The sequence below is a fragment of the Heteronotia binoei genome, chromosome 16 (genome assembly GCF_032191835.1).
Source record: "Heteronotia binoei isolate CCM8104 ecotype False Entrance Well chromosome 16, APGP_CSIRO_Hbin_v1, whole genome shotgun sequence".
Classification (NCBI taxonomy): Eukaryota; Metazoa; Chordata; class Lepidosauria; order Squamata; family Gekkonidae; genus Heteronotia; species Heteronotia binoei.
In genome coordinates, this window is record NC_083238.1 from 24,499,149 (window position 1) to 24,526,332 (window position 27,184).

The 27,184-nt window shown below is 42.4% G+C and overlaps 1 protein-coding gene across 2 annotated transcripts in view; it reads right to left on the reverse strand.

Moving 5' to 3' along the window:
• Positions 1–27,184, reverse strand: part of FAP (fibroblast activation protein alpha) — a 95,904-nt gene that overhangs the window by 30,409 nt on the left and 38,311 nt on the right. For both annotated transcript variants that reach the window (XM_060257265.1, XM_060257266.1), the window contains exons 12-18: positions 17,811–17,855; positions 14,975–15,079; positions 14,805–14,875; positions 13,611–13,664; positions 11,031–11,155; positions 6,395–6,442; positions 2,017–2,115 (exon numbers count right to left, since the gene is read on the reverse strand). In XM_060257265.1, coding sequence (XP_060113248.1) covers positions 2,017–2,115; positions 6,395–6,442; positions 11,031–11,155; positions 13,611–13,664; positions 14,805–14,875; positions 14,975–15,079; positions 17,811–17,855 — 547 coding nt within the window. The remainder of the gene's footprint in view (positions 1–2,016; positions 2,116–6,394; positions 6,443–11,030; positions 11,156–13,610; positions 13,665–14,804; positions 14,876–14,974; positions 15,080–17,810; positions 17,856–27,184) is intronic.

Here is a 27,184-nt window from a genome sequence, read left to right on the forward strand (position 1 = left end):
AATGAAAACCTGGGTTCACAAAATTTGTCAAAGAAGCCATTTGCCCTTGATCACAAGTCTTGTCTCTTCATATGTATTAGTTAACTGGGGGGGGGGTTCTAATAAGAATATTTTAACATCTTTTTTATATATAATTTTTTTAAAAAAAATATTTTAATGGCACATTTCCAATGTGATTGATTGTAAGGAGAACAGTCCAATTTCTAATCAAATTACTGAGTTGGAGACACAATTGGAAATTCCCAAGATGCACTGGAAAAAGCTCGTTTGCAGCCTCTAAGGGTCTTTTTAAAAAATAAATAAATTAATTAAATAAGTCAAATACATCTAAGGCTAACAGTGAATCCAGATGCCAGAATAAATAACAGATTATTTAAAGAGCTCCAAAATGCCACATAATTCAGGATTACCGCCTAACAGTTTACAAACACGGATGATTCAACAGGAAGCCTTTATGTAATTCTGGCCAATAAGCACAGAGATTCAGTCAACAGATAAATTACATTTGACAGAAATGTTGTGGGTGAACTAAAACCTCTCCTGTTCTTTTTTTTAAAAAAATTAAAAATTTATTGAATCTTTAAAAAGTACATAAAAATGAAATAAAACATTTGGTCAAATAGGAGAAGAGCAAATGGTATTGGCACACAGAAATGAACAGACAGAGAGAAGCATAGAAAGAGAGATGGATAAGAAAGAAAAACATAATCAGAATATATAAAGCTCCAGCACGATTAGGTTGCTTGGAAGTAGGTTGTATACTGTCAGGTAAGTGATATATGGAAGCCATTTTGTAACAAAATGGTAAACAGTAGGAGCTGTGTCTCATTGCGCTATTTGGTCTTCTATTTTTTCCATTACATAGGAATCCCAAAGCTTAAGAACATAAGAGAAGCCATGCTGGATCAGGCCAATGGTCCATCCAGTGGCCAAAAAACCAGGTGCCATCAGGAGGTCCATCAGTGAGGCCAGGACACTAGAAGCCCTCCCACTGTCCCCCCCCACCTCCCAAGCACCAAGAATACAGAGCATCACTGCCCCAGTCAGAGCATTCCATCTATATCCTGTGGCTAACAGCCACTGATGGACCCCTGCTCCATATGTTTATCCAATCCCCTCTTGAAGCTTGGATCTCCAGTTTGCGAGAAAGGAAATTTTGTTGGTTTCCCACTTACTGGCCAAGGCTAACTTCGCTGCTATTCACACAGTAAGTATCAAGTGGTGGCTAGATGATGGAATAGGCACCTGGTTCCACCAATTGAGGAGGATGACTTCAGGTTTAATAGCTTTCTAGTTACCCCACTACCAGCTATTTAGACAGCATCAGCTATGGGAGGAGGGCATCTAGTCCTTTAAAATTTTAAGGGATGGAAAGACTAACAGGCCATTTCCCCCCTCTCTTCCTCACCACTTCTGTGCTTCCCCCAAACCAAAACACTCCCAAAACTCCAGGGAATTGTTGTTACTTCCAGAATTTTGGAAGTGTTTTGAATCATTTCGCACATCCCCAAGCGAACTTGAGACAGCTAATTAGGGTTTACTTTCACATTGAGTATATCCAAATGCACACCTCTAGTTGGCTGGATAAAATGGTTGAAGTCAGGATTACTAATGCTCTCTGGAGGAAGGGTACTAAAATGTACAAATAAATAACTCTATTTAAACAAAGGCCTGGTCCCATATTCTGATGAGTTCATAGCATTTTCAAGTCTCAAATGAGATCAAAACAGGGGTTGACAGGAAACTATGCCGAACACCAATAAAATCTTGTCATCAGTAAATAAAGCCAGAAAACATCATCTGTATCCTCTAAATATAAGAACACAGCATCCCCTATAGTTTCCCCAAAATCTACCTCAACCCTGTGGGATTCATGACATTGGTTTACAGTATGCCAGAAGGCAACTACTACAGTAACCTGAAGGTAACTTTTAAAGTAGCTAGAACAGACTACTCACTTAGCTGTTTTCACCTATAATATAAAATAAGAAAGCAGATTAAGTGCAGCATACTTACTAAAATTATCCACTTCAAGTTTGTTAATTTCCTCTGTCGGCATGCTGATTCTCTGCAAATCCAATTCTAGTTGCATATTATCTTCCAAAACTTTAATCTCTACATAAAAGACATGAATAGATTAGTAATACTTTTCTCTTTCACAGTTCCCTTTCATTTTTAAGCTGTCATCTATATATCTATATATATATATCCAGGGATAGGCACAATCCAGCCGATGAACTAAAGTTTGTCACATTTTTTTTGCCTGTTTCAAGTTCACAAACCAAAGTTTGTGAACTGAACTGGAATGAACTACCACAATTTTGAGTGCAATTATGCTGGCTTGTGATGGTTCATGAAGAGCAAAAAGCAGGGGTTTGCCCCTGCTTTCTGCTCTTCATAAGAAATAGCTGAGCGGCTGGAAGCTCCCCACCACTCAGCAATTTGGTGTCTCAGAGCCATCTATGCCCTGCTTTCAGCTCCCTGCAGCTTTTTGTAGGAGTAGAAAACAGGATGTAAATGGCTTGGAGCCATTTAAACCACCACTGCTTACTTTTTACTGCGGCTTTCTGCGGGGAGCAGAAAACAGGAGTTTAAATGGTCCTGTTTTCTGCTCCATGTGTAAAGCTGCGAGGAGCAGAAAGCAGGGTTTAAATGACTCCCAACCATTTAAACCCTTCTTTTAGCTCCCTGTGGCTTTTCATGAGGAGCAGAAAACAGGACCATTTAAACAGTCTTGCTTTCTGCTTACCACAAAAAGCCACAGGGAGCAGAAAGGAAAGTTTAAATGGTAGGGGTGAAGTGCCTTCCAGGGGTACTTCACCCTCACCTTTTTGCTAGCTATGGCTCACTGCAGCCCCCAGAAAGATGGGAGGGAAGTCTCTTCCTGGGGGATCTCCCGCCCCCCCTTGCTGGTTGCTGTTTTTTTTGGGCTATCTTCTGCAGTCCTTTTAAAGTTTAAAGGGACTGCACAAGACTGCCCAAAACAGCTGATCAGCTTGCTACCCACCACTCAGCTGTTTTTCAGTCTTACTGCAAACCTCATTTAAAGAGACTACAGTCCCTTTCAATGGGATTTGCAGGGCCACAAACTGGTTTGATTAGCAAACAAGTCGCCTGGTTTCTGGGTTCAGTTGGCGGTTCAGCAATGAACCATGAACTGAACTGCATTTTCCTGGTTCATGCCCATCCCTATCTATTTGTGTGTCAAAGTAGATATGAGTATAAAATGAAACTTAAATCTACTGAAGCCACGTCTGTAATATTGACACCGCATTTATAATAGCAAACAGCTGTGTGGCTTTGAACAAACAAGACTGAGTTCTCTTCCAGAGGAACAGAAAACATGTTCCAGGGTTAAAACTTTTTTGGAATTACAACAGCAGAGGAATCAAAATGTGGCTCAATATTCAACTAAATATGTCTTTTGTGAAAAAAAAGAAAATGGAATCTTCAAGTTAAGGTCTCCTGGAGGAATAGGTGGGATGATAGAATAGTCAGTGTGTGAAGAGAATGTTAGACAAATATTTTTATGAGACTAAAATGCTTTTTAGAGATACTTTACAGAAAGGGAAATGATAGAGGTGAACAGTTGCCAGTAATCCAAGCATGACCCATGCACAGATTTATGACAGCACTGTAACAACTGCACTGGGTGTTCCTGTGTGCAATTAATACTTATTGTGAGACCTTGTCAGGCTACTTCTTAATAAAGGACTCACAGCAAGTGATGTTTGGGGCTGTGGAAACATTATGCATTATCAAGCAAACCTTCAGTTATCAGTAATGTTAAGGTAGATATGTTAAATTATGTGTATGGGCTTTCTAATAATGGCTTTTTTGGCAATCTCTTGCTCTGAGTTTTGATGCAGTTTGGTTCTTTAATTATGAAAGGCTGCTGGCTCCAGCAAGAAGAAGAAGATGATGATGAAGAAGAAGATATTGGATTTATATCCCGCCCTCCACTCCGAAGAGTCTCAGAGCGGCTCACAATCTCCTTTACCTTCCTCCCCCACAACAGACACCCTGTGAGGTAGATGAAGATATTGGATTTATATCCCGCCCTCCACTCCGAAGAGTCTCAGAGCGGCTCACAATCTCCTTTACCTTCCTCCCCCACAACAGACACCCTGTGAGGTGGGTGGGGCTGGAGAGGGCTCTCACAGCAGCTGCCCTTTCAAGGACAACCTCTGCCAGAGCTATGGCTGACCCAAGGCCATGCTAGCAGGTGCAAGTGGAGGAGTGGGGAATCAAACCCGGCTCTCCCAGATAAGAGTCCGCACACTTAACCACTACACCAAACTGGCTCTCTCCAGCAATACATATAAAAAGTTACTGTCCCCTGCAATAGGATCTACCAGGACTTAAATAGCAAAAAAGGTGTGTGGTGGAATTGGGATGTAGAAAACGCTTAACTACTGACGTTTTTTAAAGGGATTTGTTGCTATTGTTGCTATCAAGTCACAGCTGACTTATGGGGTTTCAAGTCAAGAGACATTCCAAGGTGGTTTGCCACTGCCTGTCTTCACATCATGATTTTGGTATTTCTTGGAGGTCTTCTATCCAAATACTAGCCAGAGCTGACCTTACTTAGCTTCCAAGATCAGACTCTGATGAAATTGGGCTTGCCTGGGCTACCCAGGTCAGGGCTTTAAAGAGATTAACAACTGATTAACAATCGGAAAGGTAGAGATTCCACAGAATAATCAGTTTAAGGAGGAGAGTGATACTGATTTATGGCTAGCATTGCTCCACCCCCAGGCTTCTGCCCCCCCACCCTCTACCCCTCCGACACAAGCAACTGATTTCCTACCAGTTGCTCCATGGGCGCATTTTGATACATGGCTCCCTCCAGTTTCCCTTGCGGTTTCTTAATCCTTAAAAGACAGCATCTCAAAGCCATGAGGGGAACTGGAGGGAGCCCTGCATCAAAATGCACCTGTGGAACAACTGGTGAGAAACTGATTGCAATGCTAGTGAGAAACTGGTCTGAGGGTACACGTTCTAAATTCACTGTTAGAAGGTGTAACTTGGCATGTACTATGGATCACTTAAAATATTCTGTGTAATATTTAATCACTTTCCGTTACACATATTTAAATGAATCCAGGGCCAAATGTGCAGGCATATGAATAACAAAGTATACATCAAAATCGTTGTCGCTAGATTGCAGTGACAGTTGAGTTGTTTTGGGTTTCCCTGCTACAGCTACATAATGGAAAACCACTTCCTGGTTCTATGAGTAATGGAACACCAAAGGGGACTAAAACCTGTGTTTCAAACATTTCCAGCTTTTTTTTAAAAAAAAGAACAGGAAATAGCTGATATTTATTTCCTTAAATTTCTATCCCGCCCCCTCCACAAGCGGGCTCAGGGCAGCTAACAATCAGTTCAATAACTTCAAACAATAAATACAATTAAAACATATTAAAACATTTTAAAAAGCATTTTACAGTGCTGTTAAGCAATAACCTAGGCGGGATCGTCCTTTACTAACAGTGAGCCTGTAGTGGTCACAGTTTCTCAGTAGTGTAGGGTGGCAGTCCTCTCCCAGTTTAGGTACCAAAGGCCTGTCGAAATAATTCAGTTTTGCAGGCCCTGTGGAATTGAGAGAGGTCCCACAGGGCCCTTATGGCCTCCGGGAGCGCGTTCCACATTTCAGGTGCTGCCACTGAAAAGGCCCTGGTTTGTGAAGAGCACAGCCTGGCCTCCCTTGGTCCAGGAATGGGTAATAGATATTGCGTCCCTGAATGCAGTGCTCTCTGGGGAACATGCGGAGAAAGGTGGTCCCAAAGATAGACAGGCCCCCGATCATATAGGGTCTGTTGGCAATAAGTGGTTTGCTTTCTGGGAGTATGTTAACTATGCACAGTTAAACCAGTTTGTCTACTGACTTCATCAGACTTAAACTGGACTAACAATACGCAGGACTTCACTGTTAGTATGGAAGACAAAAGAAGTATGTTGGATTGGCAGCCACTAATAGAATTCTTGGAATATTTGTAAAACTGGCTACATGAAAGAGATTTAATATAGTAATTGTGTATTAGAATGCTGATTACTGCAAAACTATTGAAAAGCAGTTAACAATGGGAAACGGAGTGCATAATGTAGGGATTTATTTCATAATTTTTTAAAAATCTGTGTTTCTGTTTTTAAAAGTCTAAATAAATGTACATTGGAATGGAAATAAAATGAAATTTAAACCACAGACACAAGCAGGACTATTTATGACTGAAATATTCAGATGTTTTTATTTTAGAAGGTTTACAGCCCAATTTTATGTAGGTTTACTTGGACTTTACAGTTGACTCGGGACACACTCCAAAGCAAGCATGCATTGGATTTCAACCTCAGACTATCAACAAGGAACACAAATGTACACAGTAAAAAATACCTCTATCATATCTGCCATCGTAAAGAGTAGAAATGGGGATTCCAGGACCTGAAATAGTGATTCAAGAAGAGAAATTTATGTTTAAAGCATAACTGTGAGAAATACTATTGCAACTTAAAATGACTTGTGCTTTGTTGTTTAGTATATGTATTCTTTTATCAGGCAATTGTGCTCACCTGCCTAAGTTTTAGTCCATGGAATATGCTCAGAAGGGTGGCATGTTAGAATAATACCATACATGTCAGCATATTTGACAAAATTTATTTCCTTCTCTCTCCTAGGTCCCCAAAGCCCCGAGCCTGTCCTATAAAATTTAGTGTAGTGGTTTGGTATCATGGTAATTATTAACAGCCCCATCTCACTGGTGGAAGGCAAAAGGAATGGGAAAAGGCCCCAAATTAAATAGGATCAGAGTTGCTTGGATTCTTGTCTGTCTAGATATCTAGGGATGACTACATCATGGAGTGTGCAACCCTAACAATTATTGTATAGACTCACAGCCTTTGTCTAGTCTGTTTTCTCAGTCACTATTAACATCAGCTTTGGACAAATCCAAGATCTCCTTCCAGTACAGGTTGTTGCCAAGAACCATATCCTTCCCCCACAACTGTTCTATGATGTCTCCCTTCTTTTCTGCAATTCTTTTGGCTTGCATTCTATTGGGCAAGTATCCACATTACAGACTTAAATGGAATGAATGGTTCTTCTCAGGAACCCTATGAAGAGTTCTATTCCAGACAAATTCGTAGAAACTGTAATCAACGACAGAATTGTTAGGCACACAGAGGGCCAAAGCTTGCTGAGGGAAAATCAGCATGGTTTCTGCAAAGGGAAGTCCTGCCTCACCAACGTTTTGGACTTTGAGAAAGTGAACAAGCATGTAGACAATGGTGACCTAGTAGACATTATATACCTGTACTTCCAAAAGGCTTTTAACAAGGTAAAAAGGTAAAGATAGTCCCCTTTGCAAGTACTGAGTCATTACTGACCCATGGGGTAATGTCACATAATAACATTTTCTTGGCAGACTTTTACGTGGTGGTTTGCCATTGCCTTCCCCAGTCATTTAACAAGGTACCTCGCCAAAAACTCCTGAGTAAACTTAGCAGTCATGAGACAAGGGAGTGTTTTCTCTTATGGATTCAAAATTGGTTAAATGACAGGAAGCAAAGAACCCAAGGATGTAGCGATGGAATAAACAGATTTCAAAAGGGATTAGATAGATTCATGAAGGGCAAGTCTATCAATGACTACTAGTCATGGTGACTGAGGGGAACCTCCACATTCAGAGGTCCTCATTCTCTAATCCCAGAGCCAGGAAGCAACCTCATGGAAAGGCCTCGGCCCCTATGCCCTGTTGTTGGCTGTCCAAAGGAACTGGGTGGCCACTGTGTGAGACAGGATGTTGGACTAGATGGACCACTGGTCTCATCCAGCAGGGCTCTTCTTATGTCCCTGAGATAGATTTAAGCTTGTAATAGAAAGAAAGAGCATCTTAAATACAGTCACATTCAAATGTCACAATGAACCTCTGCTTGTTCATGAACAGAACAAATGCAGCTTGTTCTCATTCATGCTTTCTCGCTCCTGCCTTAGTCCATCACATGTAGAGTGCAATTGAAAGCTTCCTGATACTCTGGGCCAGCTCTGCCTCTAGGCAAACTAGGCCTTCTGGGGGTGCCAAATTGGGCACCCCCCCCCGCCCGGATGTGACTTGGTGACATTATCAGTGCAGGGGGGGAGTGCGCCAGAAGTTAGCCTCGCCTAGGATGCTGGATAGTCTGGGGCCAGCCCTGCTGATACAAGAACCCTCTAGTCAAATTCCAGATTGTTGAGATGACCGAATGCAGGTGCTGTGTCTGGGCAAACTGAAGTTTGTTTCCTCTTCACAAGCTGCAACTCTAAACCATGCTTTAAGGTAAAGTATACAACACAGAAGGCTTTTATAGACTAATAGATTATGCACTCCGTAGCCTACCGTCCATGGATTAAGTCAGAAATGTGACCTTTATCTATTAGAGACCACGTTTCACTCTCACAGATGAAGTGATCCCCACTTAACAGTTATATAACGTGATCCCAGAATTAACCGTGTGCAACAGGATCTGGAGAAGTTGTCGTGATGCATTTCTCAAGGTAGGTGTATTTCCTGTACGATAACATCCAGGACCAGGATGATTGACAGGTGTTGTCATTCTGTTAGATCTGCTTCTTTGCTTTAGCTGAGGGCTCTTATTTATTTGCACGCTTGAACATCCAACACAGATCATCCAGCATTATTAATGACAGGAAATAACCAGTAGGTAGAGTTTCTCACCGGCACGTTCCTATTCAAATGCAGATAGCTACAATAATGGCAATGTCTCTGCCTTTTTTTTGCACTTTATTTTGTCTCCTTCTAATCCATAAATCTGTAAATATTTATGCCTAATGTGTGCATTTGCTTTTGTATCAAAGGAACTTTTGAGGTCTGGAGTATTGCGTACCCAACCTTTCTGCCCTCGCCATGGCCACCAAGCAGTTAACAAACTAAAAATAATAAAAACATGTCTTAAGGTCCACTAAACCAAACAAAAAACACCATTAAAATAATTCAAACCAAGCTAAAATACAAATAGAAAAACATTAAAAACCACAATTTAAAACATAGCGTGGGAGGGAGGGATTCTTGAAGGAATGACAGAAAAAAGAAGAAAAAAAACCCCTTCATTTGCTAGTGGAATACAGCAACAGAAGGGGACAGATAAGTGTCTCCTGGAAGCAGGACTTTTTTTGTAGCAGGAGCTCCTTTGCATATTAGGCCACACACCCCTGACGTAGCCAATCCTCCAAGAGCTTACAGGGCTCTTAGTACAGGCCCTACTGCAAGCTCCAGGGGATTGGCTACATCAGGGACCATGGCTTAATATTCAAAGCAGTTCCTGCTACAAAAAAAGTCCTGCCTGGAAGAGAGTTCCAGACACTCTCTCTAGGGTGGTCTCCTGCCTAATTTCTAAAGGTGGGGGCACCCAAAACAGGGCCTCAGGGCTGAAGCTGTGAAACGTTTAGATATAAATCTTCAGGGACTTATTTGTGAAGTCATTTGTTATGCTTGTTTCTCTAATGGTAACTCATAAACGTGAGACTTGTAAAATAGATTGTTAACATAAAACCCAATCTGTTTCTTCTTTTAATCTCATATCTGAAACTCATATGATACAGAAACCTTCTGTGCAGTGCTCTTGGTTTGCTGAACCCATGAAATTTTATATATTTAGGGGTCAACATAATAGTCTCCAAGAGCTACTCATTAAGGTAACTAATGACCATTTGCCTTATTTTGTATTTGTAATTTATGCTTCGGCTTGTCTCCTGCTTAGAAGCAGAATTATAATACATTTTAATCAACTGCATAATGAATTCAAACTTTTCGTTATAACCTTTCAGAGTTCTGTTCTAAATTTCCCATGATTAAAAAAAACAAACAAAAATCTTTGGGGTAATCAACAGAACGACTGTAGAGAAATGTTCCTACTGTTTGGTTGTTATAAATTGTCTGCCACCTTTTATGAGAACTATGACTCTGAATTTTTAACACCAAAATTTATTCTATGATTAGTGTAACATATCATTTTATATACTATTCTTGCTGGTCTCGGACTGTAGTGATAAAATTGTTGTTGTTGTCTGCCACCCAAAATCATTGAGACCAGTGTTTCCTCTAAATTGAGTTAGCGCGAGTTAGCTCACAGATTTTTAGCCTCCAGCTCACACATTTTTGTCTTAGCTCAGAAAGGAGGACCCCAGAGCAAATTAATTTATGCAGTAGCTCACAACTTTGATGCCAGTAGCTCACAACTTTAATACAAGTAGCTCGCAAAGTAGAATTTTTGCTCACAAGACTCTGCAGCTTAGAGGGAACCTTGATTGAGACTACAGGGAGAGACAGGATTCTGCAAAGTAAGAAGTTATGCCAGAAGCACAAAACTTGTGGGAAGCCCACATTCAACAGTCCCTTAATGCACACAGGGTCCTGTGTGGAATCTGCATGGAATCTGGACACAAGCTTGTGCTCTTGGCACCTTATACTGTGCCTAAAGCAGCAGACTATAGTGTTGCTCTGTGGGTCTCTGTGTCAGAGCTAGGGTTGCCTACTTCCAAGATTAGTTCCCCTGGAGAAAACAGCTGCTCTGGAGGGTTACAGTTTACCATTACTGATGTTTCAAATGTGTAATCTAAGACGATAAGTGCTCTCATTTTAAACACTGCCTTAGATTCTAATTAAATGACCAATCTCCTTGCTATGACTTTCTTTAACGAATGAGTGATTAATTCATTATAAAGGTACTTTGAAACAGAAACACTGGTTTGTATCTCAGTATCATTTTCTGTCGACCGATGGAGAAAAGGGTGTACTTTTCACTGATCTCCTTCTCCTGCCTCAGACCCCCACTCCCTTCATATCCTGTTTGTGAGGTTCTCTTGACCCCCAGAACTAGCATTTCAAATAATTCAATAGGCTGCCATGGAAGGCAGTAGGTAGGACATTCCTGGTCCACAAGCTTCACAATGCTCTCGGTTGGTTGGATACAAACCATCATGAATAATGTATATGAAAGGGCAACTGTGATTCTGTTTGGCCATATATTTGACTTACCATAACAGAGTAAAGCATAATAGTTGGCATTGTAACTGAACCTTGCTGCATAATACTGGCATCTTTCTTTTCTTAAATTACAAGTAATGCATTGCTTGGTTGGAGGATTTGTTTGAAGGTTAATTCTATAAAAAGAATTAAAAAGAAGACAAAATGGTTAATTGTTTTTGATCCCAATCTAGAATTTCCCAGCATCCACTGGAATTCCAATACAACTCTTACACAATTATAATCAACACTGACTTTCCTATTTATTTATGTATTCAAATATTTGCATTTTTGTCTATTTAAAAAAACTAACAACATGTTAAGAAAAATACGGAGCTAGTATAAGGTAGTTCCAAATATGCATATGAGTGTGATAGCCAAGGCCCTATATGGTCTAGGACCTGCCTACCTGAGGGACCGTCTCTCCCCGCATGTTCCCCAGAGAGCACTGAGATCGGGATCTCAAAATCTTTTGGTTGTCCCCGGGCCAAAGGAAGCCCGCTTGAAGATCACAAGGGACCGGGCCTTCTCTGTAATGGCTCCATTTTGGTGGAACCAGCTGCCGGAGGAGGTAAGGGCCCTGCGGGATCTCACCCAATTCCGCAGGGCCTGTAAGACAGTCCTCTTCCGGCTGGCCCACAACTAATGGCCCTGTATACCGACTACTGAATACTGTATACTGTATACTGAATTTGTATCTGAAGCTGAATAGAGTGTAGCTCCACGACCGCTGTCTGTTTTAATGATGTATAGTTATAACAAATGTTTGATTTTAATTATATATTATGAAATGTTAATTTTAAAGTGTAATTTTATATTTTTATGTTAGTTTTATATATGTTGTAAGCCGCCCTGAGCCACTCGGTGGGAAGGGCGGGATATAAATCCCAGATAAATAAAAATCCCAGATAAAGTGTTTAGTATGCTCATCTTGGCATCCACTCAGCTCTGGACTGGTCTGTTTTGCTGCTGCTTTGTGGGTTTTTTCATCAGTAGATGAAGAAAACTTGATTTCCCTCTCTTTCTTCTTTTACTATTTCTATATGGAAAATGGGATGGTAGTTACTCAGTGGGAATTAGCCCAGTAATAGGCTGCCAGCATGTATGTACTTCTACATGTTTCTCTACATGCTACTGCACCCCCATCCTAACAAAAGAAAAAAAAAATGCTGTTACCTTCATGCTTGAGAGGAGACAAATGAAATGTTGCAAGGGAGTCTCAGTTAACTTTCCACCATTAGAAGGGATTCCCTTACACATTTATCTCCTGTTTTAACATCTTTATTGCTTCACTGTTGTTCCTCAATTAAATCCATAAAACTGCTGACACTATACACTTGTTATTCCTGTTTTGTCTCTGCATATCTTAAAATATCTTCATCACACTATATGCTAATTTGCTGTTTAGCCTCTGTCTATAAGTTTGAATGGTTTTCTTCCATTTCATTGTATCTGAAGAAGTGTGCATGAACAAGAAAGTTCATACCTTGAATAAAACTTTGTTGCTCTTAAAAGTGCCACTGGACTCTAATTTTGTTCTGTTGCTTCAGACCAACATGGCTACCCACCTGGATCACACTTCTATATGGCTCCTATACAATCAATTAATTAACAAATGCAGCACCATAAATGTGCAAGGAGTACAATGACACAAGTCTGAATCCTAAGGAATTTACAATCTGAAAAATAATACAAGGGAGAAAAGGGATAGGAGGGAAGTGAAGATAAACAGAGGAAGGGCATGCTATCATTCCTTCTGCTCTTGATTAGTCTTGGTTAAGTAGGGAAAGGGAATTTTGACAAAGGCTTGGTTTTCCGTAGAGGTCTGAAGAAAGCGAGAGAGGTGACGTAACATTGATGTTTTGAAAGGAAGGGGTTTTTTTAAAAATTTTTGAAAAGCTTTATTAATATAAAGTTCAAGGTACAATAGTGATGAGACATCAACAGATGTGTAGCATGTACCAATATAAAATAGGGAAATGGAAACATACAACGTTAGCTATTAAAGGCTAATTACAACATTAGTTGACATGACATCAAAATAGCATGGTATGAGTCATTAGGGTTCCTGCTGTCCTTCGAGACTTTATCAATAAAGGGACGCCATTTGCACAAAAAGTCTAGGGAAGCGGTTTGGGAGGAGCAACGAGAATCCAAATCATAGGTGAGCTTATCTAAGACAAAATAATCCCACAATTTCAGCCACCATGCCTGTCTCGAAGGAGGAGTTTGTTGCTTCCAAACCAGGGCAATCGCGAATTTAGCTGCTACGAACATGTGTGAAAAAAAAAGGAAGGGTTAAAGGGCAGCAGTGAACAAAAGCAGAGTTGTTTGAGAGAGAAGGAGACCTTTGGATAGCTGAGGGGGTGAAGCTGAAAGGGACAAAGGTCACAGGCAATAGCTTATCCAAATATATGAGTGAAGAGGTAAGAAAATGTAAGGTAAGGGGAAACTTTGACAGTAACCCAGGATAAAGGTAACTTTTCCACAATTACTAATGGAAACGATCTACATATGCTTCATAGCTATCAGGCATCATCTCAGGTTGAAAACACCCCAAACAGCATTACGTAGAGCTTGATAGCAACTTACTTATAAATATTCCTTCTTCCTGGATAACCTTCAAATTCATTGCTTGAAAAGAATCTGGAACACAATTCATTATGTCATACAATATGGCTTGACAGTATTTCTCAGGAAAACTACACCCCGCTTTGAATGAACCTCTTTCATCAGGGGATCCTGCTTCCCCTTTTGTGGATATACTCTTGTTAGCATATCCATAACACCTGGAAGTGTCACCCATCCTGTACTTCTGGGGGACATTGATGCATATTAACAGCCCTGGGAGAGTTATCAAGCTGATTCTTTGATCTCCCTGCAGGAGAGCCATTTGGCTCTGTCCAAATCTTTCAGAAAATTCCGGTAAGCACATCAAGCTATTGTTTTGGGGGCAAACCTGTCATAGCGCCTTAGGGTTCATTTTCCCTATAAATACAAACAGTTTGTGTGTGTGTGTTCTTGACATCAATCTCACACCCCCACTAGCATGTGACATCTTCTTTGAAGTGCTGGTCACTTCTCTCTCTGTGACCTGACTCTCCAAGACTGTTAAATATAGCCCATCCAAAATCACTATCTACCCTGCTCCTCTCTTGGTTTTTTCTTAACTTGCTTGTAAGATTTAAAGTGTGCTTGTGTCTCTTTTTTGCCCTTTTATTATTTTTCAATAAAAACACAATCAGTTGAACATCTGACTGGTTCCAAAGGGAACGATTCTGGTGTATGTAGGTGGAGATCCCAGTTACCTGCCTCTTGCTAAGCTAATTTCCCTAATTAGATAATCAATAACCCATTTGGGTAAAAGTTGGGTCTTCCTATTGTCCTGCTGCCTTCAATTTTGCCTATCAGTATTGCCTTTACTAGTGAGTTTTGTCTTCTCATACTGTGAGCAGTGCATGATAGCTTCCTTTTGGTCATAGCACTGTAACTCAAACATCTGATGAGGTCACCAGGGATTCAACATGGCATACGAAAAAATGTAAGAGAATATTAAGGCAATGTATAGATTGTGCATCTGCATAGCTAAATTGTCATTTAACATCAAGGCCCTTCCAGGTCATTTGTTATTAAAGGAGATCCATATGATCGTCATCTGGAAAGATCCTTTGTTTCCTGATCTTTGAAAATGGGGTTCTGTTATAACAGAAGAATCTCTGGTACATCGAATGTAAATTGTATTGACAAGCAACACAAATAACACAGCATGCTTTTTCAAATACTCACACTGCATCGTCGGTCACTTTGTAAATGTATATGGCTTCCCATGATCCGCTAGTGATTGGTACTGCATTTTCCTATAAAATCAACAAATTTAAAGGCGATAAGACAGATATTGTATTTTAGGCACATGGGCTGAAGTACAGGCATGAATGTTGATTCTTTGCTTGACATACCACAGAATCTTTGACATAATGGATATGTTTATAACCATTCTTGTCACTGAAAATTTTGTAATATGAAATGGCATCAGAAGTGAAATATGGAGCTGAAACAAAGAACTGAAAAACAGAAAAAAGAAATGGAAACAGAAATCAATACCTCTTGAGCGACACAAAAGGCACTGAATAAACATGCAACCAAACTAAGGCCTGGGTTTTACCATCCTATTATATGATATTCCATGTCAAATCAATAAAATGTGGCACATGGGGGTTGCATCACAATAGCTGATTTTGCTGAAATTTCGTGGAGGTACTACACACTTTGAAATGTATCAAGAACTGAAACTTTTTAAAGATACTTTCACGGGGGGGGGGGGCATAGCCACACCCCTCTAAAAAGTTGTTTAGTCACATTTACCATTAAAAACATAGTCTTTCTTGTTGCCACAGAATGAGAAGCATTCTATGTACAACAGGTACCTCATTATGAAGCTCAGAATCTCATTTTAACAATGTAAACAACAATGTACCAAAATTAGCAGAAAAGCAACAATACATTAATAGGAAATTACTAGATTTTTCATATCTCTTGTGCAAAAATAGATTCAGCCATGACCTACAAATGTTCACATGACCAAACACATTTCATTGCTATATTTTTCATCCATAGTGTTTCTGGATGCTAAATTTCTCAAAAACACAGAAATCCCCACTTTTGCCCATCAAATCAGCATGTTAAAAATGCACTTATTTGGTAGTTTAGGATGAAAAATTCTGCACTTAAGAGTTTGAACAGACTAGGGACATGAGAAGAACAGGAGCTGGAACAAGCATTTGCTTGAGAACACTTTGCTCCAGATAATGTGAGATATATTGCTTCAAAAACCTCATCTATTTATTTATATCCTGCCGTCTGGCCTCTCCCAAGGCCTCCGGATTGGCTTATTATAATTTTTAAAAGGCTATTCCATTGAAAACTGCATAAACAACAACATTGATAAAGTCATACCAGTGAGCTACAAAAAAATAAAAGCTACGACAACTGCATGCTAAAATCACCCTACCTAGAACTGGCAGGAGACGTACGAGGGAGAGGGGGGGGCGCTTGCTCGCAATCTTGTGATGTAACCAGCAATGCAGTGATGTCAGTTCTAGTGTGACACAGAAGTGACATCATCACACTGCCAGAATAGCTCTGGCATTCTCCCAAGCCTCCAGGAAAAGCTAGAGCATCGCCTGATGGGATGATGGTACTTCCACATCATGACAGAAGTGATGTCATGACTTTGGTATGACACTGATCAGGCATCCATTTTCCCAACCACTTCCCTCTGACCAGCTAGCTGGGTGGCGGTGGACACTGCCTACAGCCTTAAAACTATCCTGAAACATAAAAGGGGTTCTTTATCATCCTAAAAAAAGCATCAGAATGTTTTGCCTACTACTCAAAGTTTTATTGCTTTTTTGATAAAGTAGTTCATCATTTAGATTCATTCCAACCAGGGATTTGTTTTTTGTAGCAGGAACTCCTTTGCATATTAGGCCACGCCCCCCTGATGTAGCCAATCCTCTTGTAGCTTACAGTATGCCCTGTAAGGAGAGCCCTGTAACGAATTCTAGCAGGACCTCCTTTGCCTATTAGGCCACACACCCCTGATGTAGCCAGTCCTCCTGGAACTCACAGCAGGCTTTGTACGAAGAGCCCTGTAAGGAATTCTAGCAGGACCTCCTTTGGATATTAGGCCACACACCCCTGATGTAGCCAATCCTCCTGGAACTCACAGCAGGTTTTGTACGAAGAGCCCTGTAAGGAATTCTAGCAGGACCTCCTTTGCCTATTAGGCCCCACCCCCTGATGCAGCCAATCCTCCTGGAACTCACAGCAGGCTTTGTACGAAGAGCCCTGTAAGGAATTCTAGCAGGACCTCCTTTGCCTATTAGGCCACACACCCCTGATGTAGCCAGTCCTCCTGGAACTCACAGCAGGCTTTGTACGAAGAGCCCTGTAAGGAATTCTAGCAGGACCTCCTTTGGATATTAGGCCACACACCCCTGATGTAGCCAATCCTCTTGTAGCTTACAGTAAGCCCTGTAAGGAGAGCCCTGTAAGGAATTCTAGCAGGACCTCCTTTGGATATTAGGCCACACTCCCCTGATGTAGCCAATCCTCCAAGAGCTTACAGGGTTCTTAGTACAGAGCCTACTGTAAGCTCCAGGAGGACTGAATCAGGGGTGTGTGGCCTAATTTGCAAAGGAGTTCCTGCTACAAAAAACAAGCCTTAATTCCAACCGATCCTGCCACTCTCTTAATCATATATTTAGCCCATTATTGTAATTTTTTTCCAGTTTTTTTTTTAAATTCAACTGCAGAGGGTTACATTTCAAAATGCTTTCGTATTACCCCTGTTGAATGTGAGGAAGGGCACAGATAGTTGCTATGCGCTTGCCATTGATATCGTAAGACCCAAGATCAAAATTAATGAGCCGTGTTGTCAGCAACTGATGGGGAAGCTTTTTTGGCCCCACTCAAAAGTGCCTTGTAAGAACATGAACATACTGGTTGGGGGAACCCATATAAAGTGGGGATGTATTGTAACTCTTATGTGTGGAATACATCCTCATTCTTTCTGCTTCTGTTTCTCCCCATCAAATGATGCTTTGTTTTTAATTTATTTAAATAATTTCTTAAGACCATCTGTGCCTGTTACGAGTAAACAAAAACAAATTTTGAATGAAATGTGTAATGCATGGATTGACAGCCGTGAAAAGCATGTCTTCTGCATAGATCAATTAGGAGCTATAGAATGCTCTTAACAAAACCAACATTTAAAGAGAATAGAAATCATACTCCACCAGCCCATCCTGTCTGGCTTTTTTCTATATGTTGCCGATTCTGCAAAACAAAATAAAGTTAAATAGCATCAAGATGGGTGAAAACTTTACTGAGACGCTGCCAGCTTACTGGGATTCGTATCAAAAAACATTTTCCATGGGCAATTGTATGCGTGTGCCAAGTTCCGTACTTTTAAACCATAAACACCTTGTAAAAGTGTAAGAACATCAATGTAAAAAGCATAATCTTCAATTAAACACAAAAACGCACTTAGAAAGACTAGTTCAGAGATTTATATCAGTGATGACTGTTTGGATGTGGTGAAGAAACATAGTGTCAAGAGACTGGCTTGCTTAGTGGTCTTCCATCTATTCAGAAACACTGGTTCAGGCTGAGGCCTAGTAAAAGTTTCTCCCTCTGGGAACTCGAGGTCAAGCTGAAAGTAACTGCAAAGTTACATCATTTGCCATACATTTGATTGGTCAACTAGAATCATGTCAACATGGGTCACTGGGCATAAAAGATTTTTAATTCTAGTTTTGTCTTTTATCTGGATGGCATCTGACTTTGGGACACCTCCCATTTGTGGATGAGCTGTGCAGGTCTTTGATTTGGTCTTTGAAACTTTGTTGGGTACAATCATGCCAGGTAACATCTGGATCTAGAGAGCCAATGCTTATAAATGTGTCTAGATTTTGCCTTTATTATATTATCCTATTCACAGTTCATATATTCTATATTACTGCACATTCTTTTAATAAATCTCATTAATTATATTTTGTGGTGTTCTTGGGTTTGGGGGCTTTAATGTGAATCCGATACTTCAGTCCTCATTGGCTACAGCTACTAGAATAACTCAGGACCATAGCCAGGATTTCATGTTTGGTGTGGCCCACAGCAGGATTTGTTGTTTGGGGGGGGGGCATCCAGTTTGGCAGCCCTGAGCTCTTGGCACTGTAAGCTGCCTTTAGTTCTACAAGCTAACCCCCCTTTGCCTGGGCAGTCACAGCAGCTCTGCTCCCCCCACCCCTTTCTTATGTGCCCCTCTCTCAGAGAGACAGAGACCCCTTGACTCTCCCCCCCTTTGCTCTGCATACTCTGTTAGGGAAGGGGAGACAAAAAAAGCGGAAAGACCAGCAGCAATGCTACTACTTGTTCAGAATGGTGATGACCAAAGGGGACAGATTGGGGGCCCTCCAATATCTATCTATCTATCTATCTATCTATCTATCTATCTATCTATCTATCTATCTATCTATCTATCTATCTATCTATCTATCTATCTGAGATTTATATCCCGCCCTTCCCACCAGGTGGCTCAGGGCGGCTTACAACATATAAAACTAACATAAAAATATAAAATTAAGCATTAAAATTAACATTTCATAATTTATAGTTAAAAATCTAAGCATTTGTTATATACATAAACGTTAAAATCATACAGCGGTCTTAAAGCTACACTCAATTCAAATTCAATTTCAGGTTCAGTATTCGGTGTTCAGTGTTCAGTATTCAATGTTCAGTGTTCAGTGCCGGTTAGTTGTGGGCCAGCCGGAAGAGGGCTGTCTTACAGGCCCTGCGGAATTGGGTAAGGTCCCGCAGGGCCCTTACCTCTTCCAGCAGCTGGTTCCACCAAGATGGAGCCATTACGGAGAAGGCACTGTCCCTTGTGGCTTTCAAACGGGCTTCCTTTGGCCCGGGGACAACCAGAAGGTTTTGAGATCCCGATCTCAGTGCTTTCTGGGGAACGTGTGGGAAGAGATGGTCCCTCAGGTAGGCAGGTCCTAGGCCATATAGGGCTTTAAAGGTAATAACCAGCACCTTGTACCGAACTCGGTAAAGTATTGGTAGCCAGTGCAGAGCCCGAAGTCCCAGCTGAATGTGCTCCCACCTTGGGACCCCCAATAACAACCGGGCGGCGGCGTTCTGCACCAGCTGCAATTTCTGGGTTCGGCACAGGGGCAGCCCCATGTAGAGGGCATTGCAATAGTCCAACCTCGAGGTGACCGTAGCATGGATCACCGTTGCTAGATCGTCGCGCTCCAGGAAGGGAGCCAGCTGCCTTGCCCGCCTAAGATGGAAAAACGCGGACTTGGCAGTGGCAGCTATCTGGGCCTCCATTGTTAAGGAAGGCTCCAGAAGTACCCCCAGGCTCCTGACTCTGTGCGCCGCAATCAGCGGCGCACCGGCAAAAACTGGAAGAGGTATTTCCCTTCCCGGACCACGACGGCCCAAGCAAAGGACCTCTGTCTTCGCCAGATTTAGCCTCAGCCCACTCTGCTTGAGCCACCCAGCCACAGCCTGTAATGCCCGGTCCAGATTTTGTGAGGCGCAGACCGGCCGGTCGCCCATAAGCAGATAAAGCTGGGTGTCATCAGCATACTGGTGACAGCCCAGCCCATACCTTCGGGCAATCTGGGCGAGGGGACGCATATAGATGTTAAATAACATCAGGGAAAGAACTGCACCATGAGGCACCCCGCAATCAAGTGTGTGCCTACGGGACAGCTCATCCCCAATAGCAACCCTCTGTCCCCGACCTTCAAGGAAAGAGGAAAGCCATTGCAAGGCCAACCCCTGAATCCCTGCGTCGGCAAGGCGAAGGGCCAGCAGCCAATGGTCGACCGTATTGAACGCTGCCGATAGGTCCAACAACATCAGTACCGCCGAGCCGCCCCGATCCAGATGCCGCTGCAGGTCATCTACTAGGGCGACCAGCACCTTCTCCGTCCCATGGCCCGGGTGAAAGCCGGACTGAAGGGGATCAAGGACGGAAGGGTCATCCAGGAAAGTCTGTAGCTGCATCACCACTGCCCTCTCGATAAGTTTGCCCAAAAAAGGCAAATTCGAGACCGGGGCCATACAGTTGGAAGGGGGGTTTGAAAGGATGGGCCTGCCCCCCTGGGCCCCACTAGGCTTGCCAATTCCCAGGTCCCAGTGGGGGTTCTCCCGCTTTCCCAGGCTCCTTCCTGCCCCCAGTCAGCTGGCTGGCAGGGGGAAGCCACCGTGTGACTTTCCACCTCTGGAAGCTTCAGTCTCTGATTGCAAAGGTTTCTTCTTGGGATGGTGTTACTTTGAAGAAGTTGGCAGCAACTCGTGAGTAGAGATGCCAATCCCTTGCTTCAGAGTCGCCAGAAACAGCGGGGGAGGGAAATGTCTGCTGGGCACTTCATTATTCCCTATGTGGAGATCGATTCTCATAGGGTATAATGGGGAATTGATCTGGAGGTATCGGGGGCTCTGGGGGTGCCCCTATCCTTCATTATTTCCTATGAAAGGAAGGCATTTAAAAGGTGTGCTGTCCCTTTAAATGTGATGGCCAGAACTCCCTAGGAGTTCAATTATGCTTGTCACACCCTTGCTTCTGGCTCCGCCCCCAAAGTCTCCTGGCTCCTTAAAGGTACACATTTAAAAACTGTTTGCAGGTTTCTAAACCTCTCTCTCTCTCTCTCTCTCTCGGCTTGGCTTCGCGAACAAAGATTTAAGAAGGGTGCAATAGTCCACGTTTGCTGCAGGCTCGCTGGTGGCTGACAAGACCAATGTGGGACAGGCAGGTCCGGCCACAGCGGCTGCAGGGAAAAGTCTGATTTAGGGTTGGTCCTGTAGCAGTGTGATTCTTCCTCAATCTCCTTTTGTCCTCAAGACCAGCTATGCGTGCGTTCTCAAAGGAAGAGACAGCCTGGTGGATGGTGTGCCTCCATGCTTTGCGATCTGAGGCTAGGTCAGACCACTGGTGATGGTTGATGTGACAGGTGCTAAGGGATTTCTTCAAGGAGTCCTTGTACCTCTTCTTTGGTGCCCCTCTATTTCGATGGCCGGTGGAGAGTTCGCCATACAGGGCAATCTTGGGAAGGCGGTGGTTTTCCATCCTAGAAATATGCCCTGCCCAGCGCAGCTGCGTCTTCAACAGCAGTGCCTCGATGCTGGTAACCTCTGCCCGCTTGAGGACTTCAGTGTTGGTCACAAAGTCACTCCAGTGGATGTTGAGGATGGTGCGAAGGCAGCGCTGATGAAAGCGCTCAAGGAGTCGCAGGTGATGACGGTATAAAACCCACGATTCGGAGCCATAGATGAGGGTTGTCATCACAACCGCTTTGTAAACATTGATCTTTGTGCCTTTTTTCAGATGCTTGTTGCTCCACACTCTTTTGTGCAGTCGGCCAAATGCACGGTTTGCCTTTGCCAGCCTGTTGTCAATCTCCTTGTCCATCTTGGCACCTGAGGAGATGATGCACCCCAGGTAGCTGAACTGCTGGACTGTCTTCAGAACTGATTCACCCACAGTGATGCAGGGAGGGTGATAATCTTCCTGGGGTGCAGGCTGGTGGAGAACTTCTGTCTTCTTCAGACTAACTTCTAGGCCGAATAGCTTGGCAGCCTCTGCAAAGCAGGACGTCATATGCTGCAGAGCTGATACCGAGTGGGAGACGAGTGCAGCATCATCAGCAAACAGTAGCTCTCGGATGAGTTTTTCCATTGTCTTGGAGTGTGCCTTTAGTCGCCTCAGGTTGAACAGGCTGCCATCGGTGCGATAGCGGATGTAGACACCATCGTCCTCATCTAGATCTACTGCGGCTCTTTGAAGCATCATGCTAAAGAAGATCGTAAAGAGAGTTGGCGCGAGAACGCAGCCTTGCTTTACACCTGTGTCTATTGGGAAGGGCTCCGAGAGGTCGTTGCAGTGTCTGACTTGGCCTCGCTGGTCTTCGTGTAGCTGGATGATCATGCTGAGGAATCTTGGGGGACATCCTAAACGTTCCAAGATTTGCCACAGGCCTTTCCTGCTAACGGTATCGAAAGCTTTGGTAAGGTCGACAAAAGTCACATACAGAGCCTTGTTCTGTTCCCTGCATTTCTCTTGGAGCTGCCTGAGAACAAATACCATGTCGGTGGTGCTCCTGTTAGCTCTGAAGCCGCACTGGCTCTCTGGGAGGAGTTCTTCTGCAATGGTGGGCACCAGTCTGTTCAGGAGTATTCTGGCAAGGATTTTGCCTGCGATGGAGAGCAGGGTTATCCCCCGGTAGTTGGAGCAGTCTGACTTTTCCCCTTTGTTCTTGTATAGGGTGATGATGATTGCATCGCGAAAGTCCTGTGGTAATTTGCCTTGTTCCCAGCAGGTGACAAGTACTTTGTGAAGTGAGCTATGTAGTACTGTGCCCCCATGCTTCCAGATCTCTGGTGGAATTCCATCTCTGGTGGAATTCCATCAACTCCCGCTAAGGGAGTTCTAAACCTGCAGGAGGTCTAAAACTACAGGATGACTGTGGGGGCGGGGCTTCCCCTGCCGGCCAGCTGGCTGGGGGCGGGGAGAAGCCTGTCAAAACGGGGGATCCCCCGCTGGGACCTGGGGATTGGGAAGCCTAATCCCCACCCATTAGAATCATATCAGCTGGGGTATCATTCAGAAGATCCTCTAAACGGGATTCAAAATCATTCCAGATTGCTAGAGTGTCTGATTGTCTTTGATGAGGAGGTAGGTAGACATTGATTAGTAAAATAGTCTCTGTGTTAAAATGAAGGAGAACTGCCAATGTCCATGGGTTTACATTATTTAGATGTACGCATTTACCCTTAATTGTTGAGGAAATTAGAATTCCCAATCCCCCTTTGAGCCTTCCAGCGCCTTCACCGGGGATAGCGTTATTAGTGAAAACATAGTAGCCATCCAATAGACGCTCCCCAGCTGTCCAGGTCTCTTGGAGAAGTAAAATATCATAAGTCTTAAAAAGTGGGGAGTGATCTAGGCTTCTTAGGCGGGCCCAGCCAGCTATGTTCCAGCAGATCTCCATTCCTACTTGGTGTCTGACGAAGGGAGCATTGGCTCTTGAAAACTGACACCCTTGTTGGTCTCTAAGGTGCTGCTGGACTCGAAGCATTTGTAAATCACATTTTTGGCTCTGCCTAAGCTGTAAAATGGCCTAAATTCCTACAGCGTGAAGGAAGCAATATCTTAAAACAGCTGCAATTTTTCCTGACTTTCTTTTGCAATATCTCCTGTGCCTTTATGAGAGGTTCCTGCAAAGTCAACTGAAATATTTTCTCATTTGAATGAAGTCCACATTTTCAGTACATCAAAATTTCACAAATAAAAGTGGTAAGATTTTTTCCTAGCTTCCTATTTTCTAAACCTTTCATTACACAAAAATGAAGAGAAAGTTATAACTTTATTAAAAATATTTATACGCTGCCCTTCCACTTGGCTCAGCGCAGCTTTCAAGTAACTATTAGAACATTACAGACTAAAACCAAATAAACTCCTCAAATACCTTCCTTTCCCTCTAAAAGACTGTCTCATAATCAGGCAAAACTTTATACAACTTTGGGAACTCAGGTTTTTTAAAAGAGCAAAGAATGAATGTTTAATCTCCTATTGCCTCTTTGATCGACAAAATGGCTCTTTGATCTACCAAATGGCTTAAGTAGAACTGCACCATTCTAAGTCGAAAGCTTATACCCTTAGGTGAATAAATAAATAAAGGTGAATTTTGCTTAAGATTGCATTGCTTGAATTCTGTTAGGTGTAACAAACACACATAAATGCAAAGCAAAGTTGCCAGGTCCAACTCAGGAAATATTTGGGGACTTTGAGAATGGAGCCAGAAGACTTTCCTGTTCCCCAAATAAACACATAAAAATACAGCAGTGCAGTTCCCCTGAATACAGTCTTCATTTCCTCATCCTCATTTTCTGCCTACCCTGGCAGCTGCACTTCTACTAACTGAAAGTGAAATTTGTCAAATCCCCACAAGTCCGCTTGCCTGGCTTTGGGAGCATTTCCAAGCATTGCATTTTTAAAGAACACGTACACATACTTGCAAAGCAGTCAACATAGAGTTTGTACAAATAGAGTTTGTACAAAATAGAGTTTGCCTGCACTTTTGTGATCTCACTGGGGCAATTTACTCATGAGAGTTGCTGAATGTAACAATTTGCTGTATTTCAACCAGTTTCTTCAGACAGAACAGGAAAGAAGAGCAGCCTAGGGGGTGGATATTTCCTCCATCCAAGAATCAGGTTATAGTTAACTCTTTCCTATCCATTTTACTATAGAAACAACTTCTGAAGCAAATGCAAAATACAGGGACTCTCTGCCTTTCTCACAGCTTCACACACTCATGACTCTGCCTGCTCGCCTTGCCCCTGCTTTCCTGCTGCTGAGATTTAAAGGTACACACACGTTCCAAAACACGAATAGTTGCAAGCACCTTCTAAGCCTGCTGAATATGGTAGCTGTTGAGGTGGGGCTTTCCCCTACAAGTGAGGAGGAGTGCAAAACTGGGGGATCCCCTGCTGGGACTTGGGGACTGGCAAGCCTAACACAAAGTCATGGAACTCATCTTCATCCTAACTATGCAACTGAAAGGACCCTCAGACCAACAAAATGAATGCTGGTGCAATCATTCTTCTTGCCCCTTCTGTCAGACAGGCAACTCACTTTCCCCCTTAGTTTTCAAAAGCAGCTCACACACTTTCATATGTCCATCTGTTCATTCATCCACTCAGAGAGCAATCCTAAACAGGTCTACTCTGGATTCTACTAAGGTTTATTCAGTGAGTCTTACTCCCACGAAAATACTTAGGATTGCACTGTCAGTCATTTTTTTAAAAAACACAAACACAGTAAAACTATTTCGACATCTTGGGACGATTTTTTGGACAACTCATGGAAGAAACAATCAGTCGTGCATAACCACTAGTTTTAGCTTGATGCTTGCAGAATTGGAGTCAGGGAGTTTTCGTTTGTTTGTTTCGGAGTTTAGTTTTGGTGATAAAAGATTACATATATTACTCATTACAGTCAGGGGGCTTTGAGAATGCTTTAAAACTGTTACTTTGGTCTTGCTCAGCTGCTTAAGAAAAGGCAGAGATGGGGGCTGATGTTCTACTGCTTCCACAGCTGCACAGAACATATCCAAAAAAATTTGAAAATATTCCATTAAAATCACCCTACAATTATAAAAGTCAGTCAGTGTTTTACAGTGCAGTCCTAAACAGACTGACACCCTTCCTAAACAGACTGCCACCATTTCCACGCACTTTAGAAGGGTGTAACTCTGACTAGGACAGCACAGCTAGACACTGACTTATTACAAAGATCTAAGTGTACTGCCGACATTTTAAATCAGTTTTTTGGTTCAGCCTGTCAGAATTCCAATTGCTGCAGGAAAACAAACGATTCGCAGGCTACAGTTGACAACACTGGGCACAAATGATTTGTACATACATATAACATGTTTGTTTATTTTTTTGCCAGTCTTTTAAAACTTCCGTTGATTTCATATTTTGTTACAGTCTGGACACTCCTGAAATATTCTCAGTGAATGTGCTCTCCGGAGACAGAACTTGCAGTTTTAAAAATGCTGAATTTCAGCAAAAGAATTCCTTTCCTCCCAGGGGCTCCATTTTTATTGCCCTGTGTATCTGATAGAAAGGAAGGGCAAGAAGCCCCTAGAGTTGTCTATTGGCAGTAAGTAAGTAAGTAAGTAATTTTTTATTTATACCCCGCCCTCCCCGCCGAGGCAGGCTCAGGGCGGCTTACAGAGCATGATACGAAATCATGATATCACAATGACAGATAAAATCAATAACAATATAAGTACAAATATAAATTAATTTTAAAAAGTTAAAACAATACAGTGGTGCTACAGTCTCTATTTATCCGGCAGTGATGGTTTAGAGAAACCTTTTGACTTTACTGAGATGAACTATATAAATGATTGTGAAGTTTGCAAATCAAAATTAAACAGGAGTACTTTAGAGACTAACAAAATTTATTCCAGTATAACTCTTTTAAGGCGCTACTTCTTTCCTCTTTCATTTTGCTGCGTCCATCTAGAAATGGCCACCAACATGAAGGCAAATAAAATGAAAAGTGGGGGGACCCTTAGAGGTGGATGAAAAAGGATACATGATTCTGCCCAGGGCTTTTTTTGTAGAAAAAGCTCAGCAGGAACTCATTTGAATATCAGGCCACACACCCCTGACATCACCAATGTTTTGCCACTTGGAAAGAAGGAAGGAACAGAAGAAATTTTTAAAAACCCACTTTAACATGAGAGAGCTGCAGAGATCTGGGAAAGGAAAGGAAAGGAAAGGAAAGGAAAGGAAAGGAAAGGAAAGGAAAGGAAAGGAAAGGAAAGGAAAGGAAAGGAAAGGAAGACGAATGGCATATGGGCCACTTCACCTGTCCCATAAAACTGTCTCTTAGCATTTGGGGAAGGAGGTGATGGACAGGGAGGAGGCTAAAGGAAGCATCACAGTGGAAGTTCTTTGCCCTCTTGGTGGCGGTGTCTTCCTGCTCCTCCTTGGTGTGGCATAGGATCCACCCTTCAATGTTAGATGTCTCAGATTGTCCACTACTTATCTCTTTGCTAGCAACCCACACAATC